At 42.8% G+C, this 22,919-nt stretch overlaps 1 protein-coding gene across 4 annotated transcripts in view; it reads left to right on the top strand.

Moving 5' to 3' along the window:
- DMRT1 (doublesex and mab-3 related transcription factor 1) overlaps positions 1-22,919 on the top strand; it is a 92,096-nt gene that overhangs the window by 47,393 nt on the left and 21,784 nt on the right. For all 4 annotated transcript variants that reach the window (XM_068235875.1, XM_068235857.1, XM_068235866.1 and 1 more), the window contains exon 5: positions 8,330-8,495. In XM_068235875.1, coding sequence (XP_068091976.1) covers positions 8,330-8,495 — 166 coding nt within the window. The remainder of the gene's footprint in view (positions 1-8,329; positions 8,496-22,919) is intronic.

The raw sequence follows: 22,919 nt of genomic DNA, 5'->3' as shown, positions 1-22,919 counted from the left end.
CCCTATGATATACAGTATCAAATATCAAAAATGATTTAAAAGGGAAAGTAAGGGAGGGTTCACACATATCATTGTGGAAAACTGAAAGTTTTTTTTGCAGTCAAATCCTAATTTTCTAATTTTTTTTAAAGAACGGCTTATGAAAGTCAATGGGAAATCATATGCAATGTGTGAATTTATGCTGCAAATAGTATGTTTTTTTCCACGCATACAAATTTTAGCAGAAGTGCAATTTTTTCATTGACTTTCATTAGATGTATGGCAAATGCATTTTCTCACATTTTAAAAAACAATTTTTATTAAGTGTGAACCCAGCCTTAGGGTTGGTTTGCCTCCCAGATGATGTTACAAACCAGTCAAAAAGACCAAAATTCTTATTAAAGGGGATTTACAGCGAAAAACAGTAAAATTTTAAATATGTGCAAACATATTCAAATAAGAAGTACGTTTTTTCCAGAGTAAAATGAGCCATAAATTACTTTTTTTCCTATGTTGCTGTCACTTACAGTAGTAAGTCCATCTCTAGTCCATCTCTTTATAGGGGATTCTCAGGGATATACCGGTATTTATTTTCAGAAGCACTTAGTGAATGGCAGTTGCTCTGTCCAACTGCCAAAAAACTGTGTAGGGAGCAGGGAAGCTGGCCAGCATTATTGTTTAAATCCTTTTTAGGGAATATCTTTATAAAGAATAAAAGCTCTGCTGAGAATCCCCTATGAAGAGATGGACTAGTCCAAAATCTGTCACTTCTGTCAGATTTCTTCTACCTACTGTAAGTGACAGCAACATAGGAGAAAAGTAATTTATGGCTCATTTTACTCTGGAAGAAACGTACTTCTTATTTGAATATGTTTGCACATATTTTAAATTTTACAGATTTTCGCTGTAGTGCCCCTTTATTGTCGCAGATTTGTAGGCTGTGCTCTTCCCTGTGACCAGCCTTGTTGCCACCCATGTACACCCCCTCCTGCTCCTCAGCCTGCCTCTCTCTGCCCGCTCCTGCATCTGCCAGTCTCATCCCCGCAGGCGCAGTCTGAGTGTCATCATAATTGCAGTGCTGGAGCTGTGCGCGAGTAACCTAATTTAGTGCACAAGAGGATGTTCTATGCATGCACGATAATGGTGAGCAGTGCATGGGTAATGTACACGCAGCAAAGCCCCGGAAGTAGTTCTCTGGGTCGCACTCATATTCTCATATTGAAAAATGAACAGGAGTAAAGAGTAATAACTATATGACTAAACAGCCTTGGAGAGCGGCAAAATATGAATCGGGCACATCAGGATCTAACGGGGAACAGGTACATATGTTTGTTTTGAATGGATCTCTCTTACAGTTGTCCTTTAACCACTTCACCTCGAAGGGTTTTTACCCCTTAAAGAACCAGAGCAATTTTCACCCGTCGGCGCTCCTTCCATTCATCCACCTATAACTTTATTACTACTTATCACAACGAAACCTATATCTTGTTTTTTTTCCGCCACTGATTAGGTTTTCTTTGGGGGGTACTTTTTGCTAAGAATTATTTTATTCTAACTCCGTTTTAATGGGAATAATAAGAAAAAAAATTAAAAAATTCATTATTTAGTTTTCAGAAATTATAGTTTCAAAATAAAACATGCTACCGTAATTAAAACCCACACATTTTATTTGCCCATTTGTCTTGGTTAATGCAACGTTTACAATTTTTCCCTAGTACAATGTATGGCGCCAATATTTTATTTGGAAATAAAGGTGCTTTTTTCAGTTTTGCGTCTATCCCTAATTACAACCCATAATTTCTAAAGTAATTGTAGTATACAGTTTTTATATACATATTAAAAAAGTTCAGTCCCTTTTTTTATTTGTAATTTTTTTTTCATTAAAAAAAAGAGGGTAACTTTAGGGAGTGTGGGAGGTCAGGGGTTAATTTAAAAAGAAAAAAAAAGGTAACTAGGGATCATTAACTGAAAAAAGGGGGATGTAATATTACAATTTGGCCACAAGATGTCCTCAGTGGTGACTTCAGCTTACCGTACTATTAGTACAGAAACGGAAGCACTCCGTGGATGGGATTTATGAATGGCAGAGCTGCGGCCATTCACGGGGACTTGGATCAATGAATGGGATTTGTGTTCCCATTCATTGATCTAGCGGCTAACGATCTACAGTAATGAGCGGCGGTACCGACGCGGGGGAAGGGGGGCGAGTAGGGGGGGGGGCGCAGCGGGAGGGACGTAGTAGCTACACCCCTGCACAGAATGCGGGTTTTTGCAGGGGCATAGTTACTTGTCCTGGCAGAGGGGAAGTGGTTAAATGAAATGTGGATGTAGGGTGGGGGTTGTGTAATTGGTGCTCAGATCACTGACAGTTATCTGACAACACATGTATGCTGGGGTGAGGCTTAATGCAAAGTTAATGTAGAAATCCATGAGACGGTTTGTCTCAAAAGCAGTTTTAGATATTGTAATTAGCATGTAGCACCTCCTAATGTTTCTAGTTTCTAGTCGGTCACCTCTATTGTCTGGTCAATATTTTATGTTCTAGATATTTTTATTTTTTTTAGAGTGACCCAACAGTTTGAGAGAGACCATATACCTGAGTGAGGACAGACCATATACCTGAGTGAGGACAGTGCATATCCTCTACTTACTACACCATCAAACTTACTAGTTTCGCTCTCTGTGCCTTGCCTATTTGTTTTTAAGGTCCTTTGGAACAAATTTCTCCTTTGTCCATGCAAAACTGTTCACTTGCTCACCCCGTGTACACAAATATTTTATTTGACAAGGCCATTTTTAACCAACCATGCTTCAAAGGATTTGTGTCTTTATCATGCAATATTACCTGTCTTTCAACTCCACACAATACTGAATAACTGGAACAGCAACCTAAATGTTTAGGTTGAAAGTTTATATTTCCAATATTCACAGACACTTTATAAACAAAAAGTTGCAGAAGATAGGCTTGTTGGAAAGAAACAATATTTTCTCTCCTTACCATAATATGCTGACCCAGCATTGTTTTTGAATGGGTAAGTTGACAGCATTGATGATCTGGCACTGGATCTCCATCTAGAATATTTTCATGTTTTTTGTTTCCCCATCATAGCCTTGGCCACATTACATTTATTTTGCTGTATTTTTAGATTTCTAAGTTGATCAAAATGTCCTGCTCACTTTCCTGTCTTCATTCTTATTTTGTAGAAGCTTTATGTCACGAACACTGTTGCATCCTACTTCACCTGCTGGTGTTATCACAAGTCACCAGCAGGTGGCTCTGCTACGTCACCTGCAGTTTCCAGTTTCACCACAAGATGGTGTATCACATTCTGGGCATGTCTCTGATCAACAGGTGTTCTTCTAGCAGTTTAGCATTTCCTAAAGAGTGTCTGAAGCGAGAATAAATCTCGCTTCAGACCTCATATATAGCAGGGGCACGTGTGCCCCTGCTAAACCGCCGCTATCCCGCGGCTTAACGGGGGTCCCTTGACCCCCAAATACCCCTCCGTGCAGCGGGGGAGCGCTTCCTGGTTGGGGCAGGGCTAACCGCCGCAGCCCTGTCCCACGCGCGTCTGTCAGCGCGTATCTCCGCCTCTCCCCCGCCCCTCTCAGTCTTCCTTCACTGAGAGGGGCGGGGGAGAGGCGGCGATGCGCGGCTGATAGACGCGACTGGAGGCAGGGCTGCAGCCGTTAGCCCTGCCTCCAGGAGCGACCAAGCCTGCGACCAAGTGTCGCAGTGGGGGGTTTGGGGGTGAAGGGACCCCCGTTTAGCGGCGCGTATGCGGCGGTTTAGCAGGGGCACACGTGCACCTGCTAACTATGAGCTCTGAAGCGAGATTTATTCTCGCTGCAGAGTCTCTTTAACCACTTCGCATCCAGACCTTGTTTTCAACTTATTGACCAGAGCAGTTTTGACAGTTTAGCTATGTCCCTATTTAATCAGAAAAAACTTTATCCCTACTTATGACACAGAAATGAAATATATATTGTTTTTTTCAAGACAAACTAGGCTTTCATTGTATGCCATTTTTTCCCTCAAACAATTTTGTTTTCTATGAATTTTAATGGGAAAACAAAGAAAAAAATAGAAAAAAACATGTATTTCTCAGTTTTACCAATTCCAGTTTAAAAATAAAAAGTGCTACTGTCAATAAAAAACACACATTTTGTTTGGCTATTCTTACTGCTTATCACAAAACTTCGATTATGTTCCTGTCACAATTTATGGTGAAGATATTTGATTCTGAAATAGTGCTACAAAGTGTGTTTTTCACTATGAAATGAGAAAATACAAGTATTTTTCATAGTAAAAATCAATCTCATTAGCTCAGGAAACTTATATTCACATTCACCAATTAGTCCTGCATCAAATAGTGCCAGAAATATGCACAGGAGCAAGCCCAATCCTGCACAGCACTGCTTCTGCTACAAGTCGTATATCTACTGACCTGTGGCTTAGATGAAGTCCCAGAGGACGTATATCTACTGACCTGTGGACGAAGTGGTTAAAGAGAGTCTGAAGCAAGAATAAATCTCGCTTCAGACCTCATAGTTAGCAGGGGCATGTGTGCCCCTGCTAAAGTGCCGCTATCCCGCGGCTTAACGGGGGTCCCCTCACCCCCAAATCCCCTCGGTGTAGCGGGGGATCTCTTCCTGGTTGGGGCAGGGCTAACCGCCGCAGCCCTGTCCCACGCGCGTCTGTCAGCGCGTATCTCCGCCTCTCCCCTGCCCCTCTCAGTCTTCCTTCACTGAGAGGGGCGGGGGAGAGGTGGCGATGCGCCGCTGATAGACATGACTGGAGGCAGGGCTGCAGCCGTTAGCCCTGCCTCCACGAACGACCAATTCTACGACTAACGTTTGCGGGGGTGGGTTTGGGGGTGAAGGGACCCCCGTTTAGCCGCGGGATAGCGGCGTTTTAGCAGGGGCACACATGCCCCTGCTAACTATGAGCTCTGAAGCGAGATTTATTCTCGCTTCAGAGTCTCTTTAAGTCAACCACACCCCTTGCAAGATTGTCAGATCTCCAGTTAGCTTGGCTTCTGTTGCTTGGTACACCTTCTGATACTCTGCTCTATAATCTTTAAAGAGAACCCGAGGTGTGTTTAAGGAATGTTATCTGCATACAGAGGCTGGATCTGCCTATACAGCCCAGCCTCTGTTGCTATCCCAAACCCCACTAAGGTTACCCCTGCACTCTGCAATCCCTCATAAATCACAGCCATGCTGTGAGGCTGTGTTTACATCTGTAGTGTCAGTCTCCGCTGCTCCCCCGCCTCATGCATATCTCCGGTCCCTGCCCCCGTCCCTTCCCTCCAATCAGCAGGGAGGGAAGGAATGCAGGCGGGGACTGGAGTTCTGCAGGAGGTGGGGAGAGCAGCAGACTGACACTATAGAGATAAACACAGCCAGCTCTGACAAGCTGTTTGTCAGCAGCGTGGCTGTGATTTATGAGGGATTGCAGAGTGCAGGGGGACCTTAGGGGGTTTGGGATAGCAACAGAGGCTGGTCTGTATAGGCAGATCCAGCCTCTGTATGCAGATAATATTCTTCAAACCCACCTCGGGTTCTCTTTAATCCTGATCTATGAATTTAGCTTGTTCTCTGACTTTTATCCTGTTACCTGATTTTTGTCTGCTCTGTACTCGTTAATCCTGATCTGCCCGTGAATGACCTTAGCTTGCTCTCTGACATTGCTTCTGTTTCCTGATTCTGTCTGATCTGTATGCATTTATCCTGATCTGCCCATGTATGACCCTGGCTTGATTCCTGACATTGCTCCTGTTACCTGATCCTGTACCTTGATTATATGAGTATTGTGATATTGTATATTTTGTATATAGTTTGCTAGTCTGCTGTGTGTTTGTGGGAGAGATCACTGTCACTTATATGTATATAGCACAGTTCATTAAAAGCACAGTTTCACTTCATCTTTGTGTCCAGACTTTTGTATATGCTGCTAAACGTGATCACCAGATACCTTGTCTACGGAAGTCGTAACACTTTAGTTGTGTCTGTATATTAGAACCTCTATGCAAGTCATTCCTCTCTCGCCACTCTTCAGGAATTCATATTCTTTTACCGGCCACCGGTCAGTGAATAGTTTTAAAAACCCTTCTTCATCACCCATTACCTTCGTGTCCCAACTTTTGTCCCCTGATACTTTTACATTTAGTTTTCCTGTCCAAAACCATCACCACTTCCATCTCAGCCAATCTATGGTCAACTGTCTCAATTCAAAGATCAGCCAACTATTTTCATCTCAGCTGCTCTGCACACATCCGTCATCTTTTCCAGCTCCTCCACCCAGTCTTTTTCCAGCTACTCTACAAACAGTTGATGCTAATCACAGCTTCTTTACCCAATCTCTTTTCATCTCAGCCACTCTACATAGAGCGCCCACCATTCTCAGTTCCTCCATCCACTTTTTTATAAGCTTAGCTATGCCATACACCCAGTATCCTTCAATCACTGCACTTTCCATTCTCATTCACCGTATCCTCTTTGGCCATGGCTTTCTTTACTGCCCAGATTCTTTTATAGTCTAAACTCCTTAATCTTTGATTAGCTGCACTCCACAGTCTTCTTCACAAAGACATGCCAGAAATGTGCAGCTGACTTAGTCCACTAAGTCTTCATCTGTAACTGAGATATTAGGGTTGAATGAACTTCTCCTTTACTGATAGATGCTTCGTGTTTCCAGCACAGGTCCACTTTGATAAGAAAGTTCTTACAACTGCTGTCTTATGGTTATCATGCTGTAAATTGATGATGATGAGTAAAAATAAAAGCTATGGAGTAGAGAGATATACTGAGTGTTCTGTCTGGATGAATGTTCCGCTTGTCTAGAAGTCATAGAATATGTATTATTATGTCCTCCAGCCTGCAGATTTATGCTAAAAGTATCATAGTGTTTCTGACAGCTCATGTGTGACATAAATAGAAGCTATATTTCTTAGCGCAGGTAATATAAAAGATTTTTTTTCTCCTCCAATAGTGCTGATAGGGCTATATCTCTTTGGTGTCACAGCAATTTGAGATTGTGATGGCAACATATTGTTTATGGGTCAATGATTTTGTCTAAAACAGTAGCTTGGAACAGAATAGCAGAGGTTAATTAAGTATGTCTATCAGCGTGGACAGATATAGATGTTTCCTCTCAAAGCCACGCCAGCATTTGCAGTGATTCAAGCTTGTGTGTGCCCTGTTCTTTTTTCCTTAGTGCAGCACTACGTGATTTCGATTTAGAATAGACAGCAAGAGTTTCCAGAAAGCTGTTTTACTGGTGCTAGAAAATTCATCCATAAGTCTGTTTGTGTAAGCTCTCTAGCTTTTGTTTCTGGCAAAGTAATAATCCCTTTTTATTGCAGTGTTAATATTTAAAGGTAAAGTATATTGAAATTATATACAACACCAAACACTTTACAAATAGGGGTTTAAATGGAGCAAACGTGAGGTAATATTAATTTTTAAATAGCATCACAATTTTTCTTCATAAATTTCTTCTGGTTTCATACAATACGAGTAGTGACGTGTAGCTCCATATGCATCGTTAGGTCAGACAAGTTAGGTCTTATTGGGCTAATTCTTATCATTGGCATAATGACCTCTCATAAACGACCACTGCAGCGAAAAAAGTAAAGCAAGTAAAAGTAAGCAATTAAAATCTAACAGAACCGTCAGATTTTAGACTGGTCCATCTCCTGGGGAGGGGGGGGGGGAGGTTCTCAGGGTTTTCTTTGCTTTCAGGGTTTTCTTTGTATTGCATTCCCTGAAGGGCAATTGCTCAGTCCAAATGCCAAAATAGTGTGCAACTAAGTAGGAAGGTAGGCAGGAAAAGCTTTTAGTATAGTAAGAAAACCCTTAGACTCCCCGGTGAGGAGTAGGGATGATCAATGAGATGCAAATTGTTTTGAAATTATGCACATTTTGATGCAATATTTGCATAAAAATTTGCATAAATTTGAATCAAATAGGAACAATTTGAATATCAGTGATCATCCCTAGTGAGGAGATGGAGTAGTTCAATACCTGTCGGTTTTGAGCTGCTTACTTTTTTCAGTATAGTGGTCCTTTAAGTGTATCAGGTTGCAAAAATAAATTGCCATTAACATAGCTTGCAAAACAGCTGTGGTGTAAAATGTTCATAGCAACAGTGTCATCTTTATGGCCAGGCAACTAGCACATTCACAAAGATCTTTCATGTTTTTCTCATGAGTGTACGTTATGACTGGCATGCTTGGTAAAGTACCAGTGTAGTGTACTGTTCTCACTTGTTTTCAGATTACTGTAAGTAAACTTTTATGAGCCATCCTATAAAATGTAACAATTTTTTTTTCTTACATATGTACAGATGAAAAGCAGCGATACCCGCTTGGCAGGACATAGTACAAGTTCTCAGTATCGAATGCACTCCTACTATCCTCCGTACCTGGGGCATGGCATGGCTGCTCCTGCCTGTGTTCAGCCTATCTTTACTTTTGAGGAAAACCCAAGTTTCCCAGATGCCAAGGCAAATGGTAGGTCTCCGATCATTGTAGAAGAGCAAAGTAAATACAGTATATACTCATAGACAAAACCACTGACATGTTTAAGCCTGACAATAGGTATTAAAAATGAAGGCCAGAATATCCAGTCCTCTTGAATCCTTCCCATGCATCCTCAGGCCCCCACCCCACAGGCCTCTGTACAGATTGGTGTTGGAAACTTGTGGGTTGCAGTGCACAATTTGAGCAGCATGCTGATGGTATATATTTACAGCAGTCCCTGTATTAGCTCTGCACTGTTTGATTCCTGACATGAGCACGGGGATGGTTTTGAACCCATATTCTGACCCTCAAATGTTTGCAACGCAGCGGGTGTACCTGAAAACGTGGGGAGGTGATTGCCAATGGGCAAAATCAGATATCAATGGTATCAAACAGTTCCTGTAATTTTCTATGCATTTTGAATGTTTACATTTAGGGCTTCGGAGTCGAAGAGTCGGAGCAATTTTGGGCACCTGGAGTCTGAGATTTCATGAACTCGGATGATTTTTGTACTCCACAGCCCTGTTTACATTTACCGTTCACCACCTGGGTGATTTGTTTATACTGACATATTATGTATTTGTGAAGGAAATGTGCAGATATACATAGCATGACTGCTGACACAGCTATGCATGTACGGCCCTATAAATGCTACATTAAGACTTTTCTTCTGTACTGTTTATGATCATTTGTGAGTTTTTAACATAGTAAAGAAAAGTTTGTTACATTTTAAATCATAGAGCATCATTAGAAATAGTTCTTGACATTAATTACATTATCCAGGAATTGTTCTTGACATTTATTATATGTATTAATACACATAAGGACCCTTCTTTGCAGCACGTCCTGCTCTCCATTTGACATATCATCTGATATTGGGGTACCAGAACTTGTTTTCGATAAAGTTCTATGTCCACTCTTACCTAACCCAGGGTTAGAGTTATGCTAGGTTTGAAGTCGTTATAATACCCACTAGTAAGAGGTTAAGGCTGGTGCTTCCATAGGAGAATCCAGATAACTTTGCAAATTCCCTAAGGACCTTTTTTCATTACAGAAATGTAAGGTTCCTCGTATTCATATCTTCTCAGGAACCCATTTTATCTTAGTTTTATTTTAAACTATTCCTGTGGAGAATTATGTTAAGTGTACTGTAGGTGGGAGGTTTGTGTTGCCCTTAAGGGGAAATAATAGTATTTAGATTTAAAGGACACCAGAGGCAAAATAAACTGATGAAATAAACGATTGTATCTATCTTCCTTCTCCTAAAAATGACTTTTTTAAGATACTCCAAAGTTGTATTTTATGTTTAAATCTACTTTTTAAGTTTTAACTGTTTTATTGGTTTTGCTCAATGACACATTCATTGAAGTATGCCAGAGCTAAAATCTATGAACTATTGACCCTTGTTATCTCTTTCCTGCTCTCAGAAGCCATTTTTTGCTAGGAAAGTGTTTTATAGTTTGAATTTCTTATCAGTGAGGGTCACACTGTAGTCACTTCCGGTCTGAGTCAGGACTGAGTCAGCCACTTACATACCTGATATTTAACTCCTTCAGGCAGAGAAATTAAAAAAGGAACACAGCATAGTTATTTGTGTGCTAGGCTCTGTACATATCCATGTCTAGCTCATCATGTCACATTTCACCTCAGGTATCCTTTAGTGAAAAAAAACCAAAACAATAATTAACAGCTTTTGGCAATTTAACAGCAGGCAACTAAGCAAACAAATCTATGCTGGAAATACTTACTACCAAGGTTTCAGAACCAAAAAAAGAAGAGAGTTCCATTTTAGCAACAGCATTTTTAATATTTGTCCAAGAGCCAGAACTTTCTTCTACCCCCTCCACTGCCCACTCACCCATGAAACTGCTGTACAACACTTGTTGCTGTGTCAGCACTGTGTGGCACTTGATTGACAGTGCCACATTGTCTTTTAGCTTTTCAGGTGGTATTATTGTGTGCATTGCAGTCCAACAGCACATAGAAGCTGCATCAGAGAACCTTGGCTAACCTCGGCGTAACGTGTTGAACCAGTAACGCGTAAAGATGTATGTGTTAATGTTCCTGCACTAGCGGGAATGCGTAAAAATGTACGCAATGCGGCCCCCGACCTCCGAGGTCGGCAAAAACTAAACTAGCTGCCAGAAGGGGACTGGAGCAGCAGTGAGTGACTACGAGGGCACAGGATGGCTGCATGGGGCTGGTAGAAGCCCCTGGTAAGTGAAACTCATTTTTTTTTTTTTGCCTGGACCTTCCCTTTAAACTTTCCTGCACTTAAACCTCATCAGAAGCCTTATCTCACTGTTTCTTGTTTTTGCCTCTATTTACTTTTAAGGAAACCATACTGAATTTGTCAGGCTGTCGAAAGCTCTTTTGCATAGAAAACAACTCAAGTATTTTAACTCTTACTGTATTAGAAAACAGAAAGAGACTTCAGAGAATTTTTTTTTACTAGGGATAGTACTATAAGTGCCTATATACTAGGCCTGAAAGATAAATTTAAATTTAAACCGAAATCGTGATCACCAAGATCACAATTCCGGAATCGTCAAAGCGGCGATTATCGCTATTAAGTAATTTCCACATGGGGCAAGTTTGAACAAGCGTCTTCAAACTTCCCCAAAGTCCCGGCGCTTGCAGCCCGCAGCGTTGAACATACCTTTCGCACGAGTCCAACGCTGTCAGTCCACTATCTCCGGCTCTTGTGCTTGCCGAAACTGCAGGGCCTCTATGTCACATGACATACAGGAAGCATTAGAGCCTGCAGGAGGCGAGGTGGTTAGATGGGCATTGCTGGACTTGTTTAGAAGGCTATGTCCAGAACTGTTGCAGCTTGGGGGACAGAGGAGGCACTGAGAGACACAGAACGGGCACAGAGAGAGACAGAGTGGGCACAGAGACACAAAGGGGGCAAGAGAGAGACCCAGAGGAGGCATAAAGAGGGCACGAAGAGAGACAGGGGGACAGAGGGGGAACAAACAGGCACAAAGGGGGAACAAAGCTTGATTTGAAGGAAATCATGAATCGAAATCGCAATTTTGGACAGAAATCGCTCAATTCAATTTTTTCCAAAAATCGTTCAGGCCTACTATATACCTTATGTCTCTGCAGGTGCCCTTTATTACATCCCTGTAAGCACTCCTGTTGAGGGGAGTTATGGTGGATCAATTCATGTTTCTGAAATATTTCTTTTGTGATGTTTTTTCTTATGTTTTTCTGCTCAAACATTATGGCATGTGAGGAATTTCACATAAGGAAGAAAATGAGCATTAGCTGAGAAATAGCAGGATAGAAACAGCTGCATGATAGGTGAAGGCTCAGCAGATGTTAGTTAACTATTTGAAATGACAGTGTTAATAGTGAAATGACAGCGTTAACATGTCCTGTTTATCTTAGGAGCTTCCAATCTAGACTGTTGCACATTGGTTGGCTTGTAAGCAAAATAAGCCAGGCACGGGTAGAATAACCTTCAGGGGAGCAATGCTGTCCTTCTGTCAGCCGCTGTCTTTGAAAATTGCCTACAGAGTTAGTGAGCAGGAACAGTTAAGATTTACAAACAATGATGAAGCTTGTCACGCATCTTTCACCATTCATCATTGGGGCCGCCGGAGCCGGGCGGTGAAGTGTTCTTCATAAAAACCAGCTCAGTGTGAAATACACCTCGCTGCAATGTTTACTGCTCTGAAACTCGTCACAGCCCTTTATAGTAAATCCAGATTGCGATGTGACATTACAGTATATCATTGCAGAGCGCGCTGGGGTTTACACTAGGAATGAGTGCAGTTCACACCAGATGAGATGTCCAGATTGAGTTATGTAGGAATTTGGCTGTTAGATGGGGATAACTTATTTTTTTCCCCTCTCATGTTTAGTTTTATGCTTTTTTCCTCTTTATTTTTAAGCGAGGAAAGTTAACTTCTATTTCTACATTCTTCTTTTTCCTCACGGCTTGATCTTTCCATCAGAAATTCCCTTGTTTATTTTTGCTGTTAACCTTGGATTTGGAGATTGAAAACGTTAGTATGATTCACAAGCTCACAATGTGCAGGGCAATATACTTTATATAGTGGGGCATATATCAGGTACGCTCATTCCTTATGGAGGATAACGTATTACAAATTCTGCTTGCTTTGTGTCCCTGTCCAATGCTGCATGTAATGAAATTGCCATGTCTAGCCATTGAAATGCATTTCCTCTGGATCAGACAAACCTGAGGTTACAATAACTGGCCTTGTCAATTTTAACCATAGGAATATTTCCTGAAATCCCAGGTGTATATATGTATTTTCTCTTTAATGTGTCATTTTGTGTATTGGTATTTCTGATAGCAAACTTGTGTTGGGTGCCAGATGTCCAGAAATGACTAGGGATATACATAATATTCTCCTAACATGCAGATTACTAGTGACTCAGGAATGTGATGCTGCGATAGTAAAAGAAAGACACTAGCTGCCAATCGGTTAACTGTGTTATTAACCATTCTCCAGCTTGTTGATTGACTTTTATTATTATTCTATGTATAAGACACCAACATAATTCCTAGTGGCTTTAATTTTGTTGCATTCCTTGCATTTATAGGGACCCTGAAAGTATAGAGGCTTCCATATTTATTTCCTTTTAAACAATACCAGTTGTCTGGCAGTCTTGCTGATCTCTTTGGCTACAGCGTGTCTGAATCACACACCTGAAACCATGCATCTAATCTTGTCAGATTTTTGTCAGAAAGACCTGATCTGCTGCATGTTTGTTCGGGGTCTATGGCAAAAAGTTTTAGAGACAGAGGATCAGCAGGACTGATGGGCAATGTGCATTTCTTTAAACTACGTATGTCAGCCTCCATATCCCTCTTGCTTCAGGTTCCCTTGAAACATTAAAAAGAGAAAGAGGTACAGCGCCAATGTTTATAATCTAAAGACCGTAGCTGAGAGAAAACAGTGTCCAATGTTCAAGCAATAATAATGCCGTTGAATCAGCGCAAGTCACAAGTAGGTATGTGATACAATTCCCCCGTGCTTCACATCTGAGGTATCAGACAAAGAAAGTGAGTCCCAGCACCCAAAAGGAAAAAGGCTTACCAGCCAATAACAACCCACGTTATAAGGTTGTATACATAGCGTGAGACTCCCAGCGGTCACAGAACTGTTCCATTCTTTAGCTGCGTAAAGTCGTCCTGCAGGTAGCAAGATCAATGATATATCATAAAATGATAAAAATAGCAGTACTAAGTGTAGACCGCTTTATTGAGGATAAATGAACCATAAAATCATAAAAGACATAAAAAGAGTACTCACATATGGGGCCCAAAGTTATGGGTTCCCCAAATTAAAATAGTGCGTGTATACTGGCCAGTGGTAGGAACAAGAATATGAGGTGTCGCTTGTCTCCTTCCAGACTGGTTTCGCAAACTTGCATCATCAGTGGATAAGGAGAGTGAGCTACTGACACCTTATATATAACTTCTTGTAATGGTAGACAAGTATTGCTAATCAACCACCAAATCAGTCAGCAGACCAAAGTAATAGAATGAGAAAGGTGGATTGAGGGAAAAGGATAAATAGTATGCATATTATTTTCATTAGATATCCCTTTAAACATTGTTCAAGTGTTTGATAAATATTTAAAGAGAACCTGTAACCAAAAAAAAAGTTCCCCTGGTGTAGGGCTGCACGGTTTTTCAGTTTAAAACCGAAACCGCGGTTCGTGGCAAGACGATCTGCTGATCGTCACTACCTTCGGTTTTTCGGTCCTGTTTAATAATTTGCTTCTGGCCCCGCTGTGCGCGGATTGGCCAGAAGCACTGAATATGTATGAGTGTTAATGAGCGAGGGGCGGATCCACTCGAGCGAGCGGCCGGGCACATCATACAGCATTACCAATCACTGGCTAGCGATGGAATGACGGCAGTGGTAGGCGGAGCTGTACAGAGCATACAGCTCCGCCCACCGCTGCCGTCATTCCATCACTAGCCAATGATTGGCAATGCTGTATGATGTGCCCAGCCGCTCGCTGGAGTGGATCCGCCCCCCCTCCCCCGCTCATTAACACTCATACATATTCACTGCTTCTGGCCAATCCGCACACAGCGGGGCCAGAAGCAAAGTATTACAGACAGCGGACCGGGCAGTGCAGAACCCCCCCCCCCCCCAGCATTTGAAAAAAATCGGGGGAAAATCGAAATTGCAATGAGGCTTCCCCGTCCGCTGTAGCTGCAGGCAATCCAGCGCTGGCTCCCCCGAAGACTCCAGCAATTATTTACCTTCCCTGGCTCCAGCGGGGGCGCTGTTGCGGCTCTCAGCACGGAGATAGGCGGAAATATCCGATCTCCATCGCTGGAGCCGGGAAGGTAAATATTTACATCCCGGCCATTCGGAGGGCCTGAGCGAGACTGTTGTGGGGCACAGGAGGACGGGGGAAGCCGCGATAGGATCCGGAGGCTTCCCCTACCCGAGGTGAGTACCCCCCAGGGGAACATTTTTTGGTTACAGGTTTTCTTTAACCACTTCCCGACCGCCTAACGCACAGAGGCGGCCGGGAAGTGCACCCCGCAAGGACCGCCGTATAGACAAATGGCGGCGGTCCTTGTAGGGGCATGGGCGGAGCGATCGCGTCATCCTTGACGCGATCCTCCGCCGGCGCCTGTCACCGCTCGCCCGCCGCAACATCCCGCCGGCTATACGGAAGCGCCGGCGGGATGTTAACCCCGCGATCGCCGCATACAAAGTGTATAATACACTTTGTAATGTTTACAAAGTGTATTATACAGGCTGCCTCCTGCCCTGGTGGTCCCAGTGTCCGAGGGACCACCAGGGCAGGCTGCAGCCACCCTAGTCTGCACCCAAGCACACTGATTTCTCCCCCCCCTGCCCCAGATCGCCCACAGCACCCCTCAGACCCCCCAGACCCCTGTTTGCACCCAATCACCCCCCTAATCACCCATCAATCACTCCCTGTCACTATCTGTCAACGCTATTTTTTTTTATCTCCCCCCCTGCCCACTGCCCCCTCCTGATCACCCCCCCACCCCTCAGATTCTCCCCAGACTCCCCCCCCCCCTGTGTACTGTATGCATCTATCCCCCCTGATCACCTGTCAATCACCCATCAATCACCCCCTGTCACTGCCACCCATCAATCAGCCCCTAACCTGCCCCTTGCGGGCAATCTGATCACCCACCCACACCAATAGATCGCCCGTAGATCCGACATCAGATCACCACCCAAACGCAGTGTTTACATCTATTCTCTCCTCTAAACACCCACTAATTACCCATCAATCACCCCCTATCACCACCTGTCACTGTTACCCATCAGATCAGACCCTAATCTGCCCCTTGCGGGCACCCAATCACCCGCCTACACGCTCAGATTGCCCTCAGACCGCCCTTATCAATTCGCCAGTGTAATATTTACATCTGTTCTTCCCTGTAATAACCCACTGATCACCTGTCAATCACCCATCAATCACCCCCTGTCACTGCCACCCATCAATCACCCCCTGTCACTGCCACCCATCAATCAGCCCCTAACCTGCCCCTTGCGGGCAATCTGATCACCCACCCACACCAATAGATCGCCCGCAGATCCGACATCAGATCACCACCCAAGCGCAGTGTTTACATCTATTCTCTCCTCTAAACACCCACTAATTACCCATCAATCACCCCCTATCACCACCTGTCACTGTTACCCATCAGATCAGACCCTAATCTGCCCCTTGCGGGCACCCAATCACCCGCCTACACGCTCAGATTGCCCTCAGACCCCCCCTTATCAATTCGCCAGTGCATTAGTTACATCTGTTCTTCCCTGTAATAACCCACTGATCACCTGTCAATCACCCATCAATCACCCCCTGTCACTGCCACCCATTAATCACCCCCTGGCACTGCCACCCATCAATCACCCCCTGTCACTGCCACTCATCAATCAGCCCCTAACCTGCCCCTTACGGGCAATCTGATCACCCACCCACACCAATAGTTCGCCCGCAGATCCGACGTCAGATCACCTCCCAAGGGCAGTGTTTATATCTGTTCTCTACCCTAAACACCCACTAATTACCCATCAATCACCCCCTGTCACTGCTACCTATCAGATTAGACCCCTATCTGCCCCTAGGGCACTCAATCACCCGCCCACACCCTCAGAATGCCCTCAGGCCCCAGCCCTGATCACCTCGCCAGTGCATTGCTTGCATCTATTCCCCCCTCTAATCACACCTTGAGACACCCATCAATCACCTCCTGTCACCCCCTAGCACACCTACCCATCAGATCAGGCCCTAATTTGCCCCGTGTGGGCTCCTGATCACTCGGCCAAACCCTCAGATCCCCCTCAGACCCCCTTCCGATCACCTCCCCAGTGCATTGATTGCATCTATTTTCCCCTCTAACCACCCCCTGAGACACCCATCAATCACCTCCTGTCACCCCCCTAGCACTCCTATCCATCAGATCAGACCCAATACAACCTGTCATCTAAAAGGCCACCCTGCATATGACCGGTTCCACAAAATTCGCCCCCTCATAGACCACCTGTCATCAAAATTTGCAGATGCTTATACCCCTGAACAGTCATTTTGAGACATTTGGTTTCCAGACTACTCACGGTTTTGGGCCCGTAAAATGCCAGGGCGGTATAGGAACCCCAGAAACGGACCCCATTTTAGAAAAAAGACACCCCAATGTATTCTGTTAGGTGTATGACGAGTTCATAGAAGATTTTATTTTTTGTCAAAAGTTAGCGGAAATTGATTTTTGTTTTTTTTTCACAAAGTGTCATTTTTCACTAACTTGTGCCAAAAAAATAAAATCTTCTATAAACTCGCCATACACCTAACGGAATACCTTGGGGTGTCTTCTTTCTAAAATGGGGTCACTTGTGGGGTTCCTATACTGCCCTGGCATTTTAGGGGCCCTAAACCGTCTAGAAAACAAATGCCTCAAAATGACCTGTGATTAGGACGTTGGGCCCCTTAGCGCACCTAGGCTGCAAAAAAGTGTCACACATGTGGTATCGCCGTACTCAGGAGAAGTAGTATAATGTGTTTGTGGGTGTATTTTTACACATACCCATGCTGGGTGGGAGCAATCTCTCTGTAAATGGACAATTGTGTGTAAAAAAAAATCAAACAATTGTCATTTACAGAGGTATTTCTCCCACCCAGCATGGGTATGTGTAAAAATACACCCCAAAACACATTATACTACATCTCCCGAGTACGGCGATACCACATGATTGGCACTTTTTTGCAGCCTAACTGCGCTAAGGGGCCCAAAGTCCAATGAGTACCTTTAGGATTTCACAGGTCATTTTTGTTTCAAGACTACTCCTCACGGTTTAGGGCCCCTAAAATGCCAGGGCAGTATAGGAACCCCACAAATGACCCCATTCTAGAAAGAAGACACCCAAACGTATTCCGTTAGGAGTATGGTGAGTTCATAGAAGATTTTATTTTTTGTCACAAGTTAGCGGAAAATGACACTTTGTGAAAAAAAACAATTAAAATCAATTTCCGCTAACTTGTGACAAAAAAATAAAAACTTCTATGAACTCACCATACTCCTAGCGGAATACCTTGGGGTGTTTTCTTTCTAAAATGGGGTCATTAGTGGGGTTCCTATACTGCCCTGGCATTTTAGGGGCCCTAAACCGTGAGGAGTAGTCTTGAAACAAAAATGACCTGTGAAATCCTAAAGGTACTCATTGGACTTTGGGCCCCTTAGCGCAGTTAGGGTGCAAAAAAGTGCCACACATGTGGTATCGCCGTACTCGGGAGAAGTAGTACAATGTGTTTTGGGGTATATTTTTACACATACCCATGCTGGGTAGGAGAAATACCGCTGTAAATGGACAATTGTGTGTAAAAAAATCAAAAGATTGTCATTTACAGAGGTGTTTCTCCCACCCAGCATGGGTATGTGTAAAAATACACCCCAAAACACATTGTACTACTTCTCCCGAGTACGGCGATACCACATGTGTGGCACTTTTTTGCACCCTAACTGCGCTAAAGGGCCCAAAGTCCAATGAGTACCTTTAGGATTTCACAGGTCATTTTGAGAAATTTCGTTTCAAGACTACTCCTCACGGTATAGGGCCCCTAAAATGCCAGGGCAGTATAGGAACCCCACAAATGACCCCATTTTAGAAAGAAGACACCCCAAGGTATTCCGTTAGTAGTATGGCGAATTCATAGAAGATTTTATTTTTTGTCTCAAGTTAGCGGAAATTGATTTTAATTGTGTTTTTTCACAAAGTGAGGGGCATGGTTTTTGTCGCAAGTTTGAAGAAATGGAAACTTTATTTTATTTTTTTTTTGTCACAAAGTGTCATTTTCCGCTTACTTGTGACAAAAAATAATATCTTCTATGAACTCACTATGCCTCTCAGTGAATACTTTGGGATGTCTTCTTTCCAAAATGGGGTCATTTGGGGGGTATTTATACTATCCTGGAATTCTAGCCCCTCATGAAACATGACAGGGGGGCAGAAAAGTCATAGATGCTTGAAAATGGGAAAATTCACTTTTTGCACCATAGTTTGTAAACGCTATAACTTTTACCCAAACCAATAAATATACACTGAATGGTTTTTTTTTTTTATCAAAAACATGTTTGTCCACATTTTTCGCGCTGCATGTATACAGAAATTTTACTTTATTTGAAAAATGTCAGCACAGAAAGTTAAAAAAATCATTTTTTTGCCAAAATTCATGTCTTTTATGATGAATATAATAAAAAGTAAAAATCGCAGGAGCAATCAAATAGCACCAAAAGAAAGCTTTATTAGTGACAAGAAAAGGAGCCAAAATTCATTTAGGTGGTAGGTTGTATGAGCGAGCAATAAACCGTGAAAGCTGCAGTGGTCTGAATGGAAAAAAAGTGGCCGGTCCTTAAGGGGTAGAAAGCCCTAGGTTCTCAAGTGGTTAAGATGCTTTTAATGTGGAACTTTACTAAATGTAACTTCATTATTAAAATTAACGTTTTACAAGATTCATTTCTAAAATATTTAGTAAATCTTTCCCCATTATAAAATCTTTCTGATTCATACTCTTACATTTATCACAGGTGGTGACATCCTTTCTGCTGGCAAGGTGCATCACTACGGAATGTTTATTTGTTGTATGTTCCAAAGTGAGCAGAAACAACACCTGGTCTCCCAGAGCGCACTGAGAAGGCAGCATAACTAAATCACCTAGGCTAAACATAACTGGGAGGGCAGGGTTACATACCAATATACTTCTATATACTGATGCTGAAACCAGGATAATTAAGGTAGATTTGGGTATCCTCATTTAGGACAGGAAATGGCTTCTCTTTATGTCCATCCTTTTCCTGTGCAAGCCAACTGCTTTAAGTCCAATGAAAAAATGCACCTATATTGGTTTTCAGTTTAGTCCTTGCAGTGAGAAAAAGGAACACTGCTTGATTCTGTCTAAGATTAGGAATTTTCATACACATCTCATAATGCTACGTGCCACTTCAAGTACCCTTTAAAGTTGAAAGTTTAACCATTACTGCCACTGGGATGTGAGCTTCACGTCCTCAGTGGCAACTGCTATAGTCATGTCCCTGTAGTTTGGGGGTACTGTGCGGGTGGAAGTTTGCGATCGCGATGTTCCCGGCAACAGGGGGGATTGGTGGCAAGGGACGGAAGTCCCCTGAGCCAATCCATGCATGTCCACCGAGAATGATCAGTTTTTGCTCAAAAACAGTGATCATTCTTAAATCGTGCCACCGCGCTGCCTCCCGATCGCTCGTTACCGCCTCTCGCGCCGCTGATCGTTAGCAATAGCAGCATAGGGGGCGATATACAGGCTAGGAACGCGAATAATCACTCGCGTTCCCATGCCTGTCGGCCGGGGATGGCGAAACCGGAAGTCGTCGCCGGTGGATCCAGAGGCATCGGAGCGGAGCTGCGAGGGCACCGATCGGCTGCAGGGGGCTGAGGGGAGCCCCGGGTGAGTTAGGGCCTGTTCAGACTATGCGCGTTCCTAGACGTTTTCAGGGAACGTCTCTGGGTACCAAAAACGCATAGAAACGGCTCCTAATGCTTTTGAATGGGCTAGTTCACATGTATGCGTATGAGACGCATACGTTTCTCATCCGCATTGCTGCACGCAGTTCTGTGCGTCACGCATAGAAACGGACGCAATGAAAGTCTATGGACGCGTATCAAAAACTCGTACTATTGCGTTTTTAGCGTCCGTTTTCCTCTGCGGTTCCCATAATTCTTTTTTTCCCCCTGGGTCACGTGTGTGTGCAAAACGCAATAGAATACGCATTAGAACGCAAGAAAAACGCATGCGTTTTTCAACTTGCGTTTCTTTGATTTTAAACGCATTCTTCATACGCAGATAGTCTGAACAGGCCCTAAATCTAATTTTTTTTTTAACCGGCTTTAGGTTCACTTTAAAGAAAACCTGAACTGAAAATTAAAAGTCAAAATAAGGATACACAAGTCATACTTACCTTCCATGTAGTCTACTCCTCAGTGTCTTTCTCCTGTCCCACACCCTGTTTGTTCACTGTGATCAAGGGAATTTTCCGTCCTCCATTTTGAAAATGGCTATTACCCATAACAGCTTTCTGGTCAGCACACAGTTAAACTGTAGCATCGCCCACTTGAGCCATAGGGAAACATGGACATTACCTGATACATCAGTTTTCATCTCAGCTATAACTGACAGCAACTGATATTTTACTGACAGCAACTGATATATTTCAGATCTGACAAAATATTGTCAGAACTGGAAGGGATTATTGTCAGAAGAAAATGGTGAGCTTCTGAGAGGAACTGGTGGCAAGGGAACTATGTAATGTTTATTTAAAGTTACCTTGTGTGTTAATTTTAAATATTTTTACTCAGTACGGGTTCTCTTTAAGCAGTGATAATGTTATTGGGGAATGAATGGAAGAAGTGCTGAAATGTGAAAATTCCTCTCATCCATAAGGTGAAAACAAAACAGTAAAATTTTGCTTGACATAAATATATTGGGTACATTTCCTTGTTACAAAATCATGTTACTTTGAATAAAGCTGTCCCTCTTTCTTTCTATGAATGAAAAATATTGCTCTTACTTTTCAGCTTTTATGCTGTTAATTTGCCATGAAAGTAGAAGCTGTAATGATAATAATATCTTCATTTGCACATTGGCATTAGGAAGATGCATAGAGAGTGTGTGATATTTAATGTGCGTAAAGAGAAAAGGATCATGAAATAAGACAAGAAGAAGTACACACTTGTGACCACTCTAGGAAGCCTGGCTGTCCTTTTAGGGTGAAGATCTACTTTATGAGGTTTTAACTTGTTATATGTTCCCTAACAGTGATTAGTGCAAACATCAGCCTGCTGGCAGCAGTAATGGGGCAGAGTAGTGTTGGCCTATAAAGCCAGGCAAGTGATGGAGGATTGGAATGTTGGTGATAGAAGTTATTCACCATGCTGGAACTTGTGTACAGTCTGTACAGAAAAAGATGTTTTAGCTGAACTTACAGCTTTGGCCATTGATGTGAAACTGGATATTTATTAGACCTTTTGAAACAAGGTAGAAAAAACCCTGCTGTTGGTGCATATTTCATTCCTCTGTACTTCCCACATCGCTGCTGTTACCGTGCGAGTTAAATAGGTAGATAATTTCCCAATGTATTTACTATTGGGTGATCAGTTGCATTGTTGCACAGACTATACAGCTTTTTGTAGGCTGAGGATTGTGGCAAGTGCAGGTGTTTAGCTTTCTATGTTTTCACACTGCACTCTGTGAGCAGATTTCAGTAATCCTTTTTAAACCTTTGACTGTGAAATGATAACAGGTCTTTGTAGCAGCTTGATTGAGTTACCTTTCCTTTGCACATAAGGATGTGGAAGAACAGGCTCTCACTGTACTGCTGTCTGGCACCAGTGTTTCCTTCACTATAGAAGATACTCAGTTGAGCCGGAATGCAGTATGTTGCCAGAATTCTTTATTTACCCATGCAGTGCTGGAGACGGCTTAATTGCCATGTAGTGTTAAGCAGGGTTGTGTGGTTTCATCACTAGCAATATACTCCATTAATATAAGTAATACCTCATGACTATAATAATGCTTTGATGGATCTTTCTGTATTAGTAGAACATTTTAGAAATACTGGATTGTTGCAAATGTTTTGGAGCTTGGACACCATTTATATAGGATACATAAAACAACAAAAAGAAAAAAAATATTTTAAAGATTAAAAGATAGAGGTCCATTGTGTTACAGACTTCATACACACACTCAACAGCTGTCTTTTATGCAGCACAATTATCAAACAACTTTTGTTGTGAAACAAGTTGAACAACCCAAAAAAAAGTTGCTTGCTATTGTTCACACAACTGATAAGACGTCAATCCAACTGTTGGATTGACGTCTTATCAGTTGTGTGAACAATAGCAA

The sequence above is a fragment of the Hyperolius riggenbachi genome, chromosome 1 (assembly GCF_040937935.1).
Source record: "Hyperolius riggenbachi isolate aHypRig1 chromosome 1, aHypRig1.pri, whole genome shotgun sequence".
NCBI classification, from domain to species: Eukaryota; Metazoa; Chordata; class Amphibia; order Anura; family Hyperoliidae; genus Hyperolius; species Hyperolius riggenbachi.
This window is presented reverse-complemented; position numbering and strand designations above follow the sequence as displayed.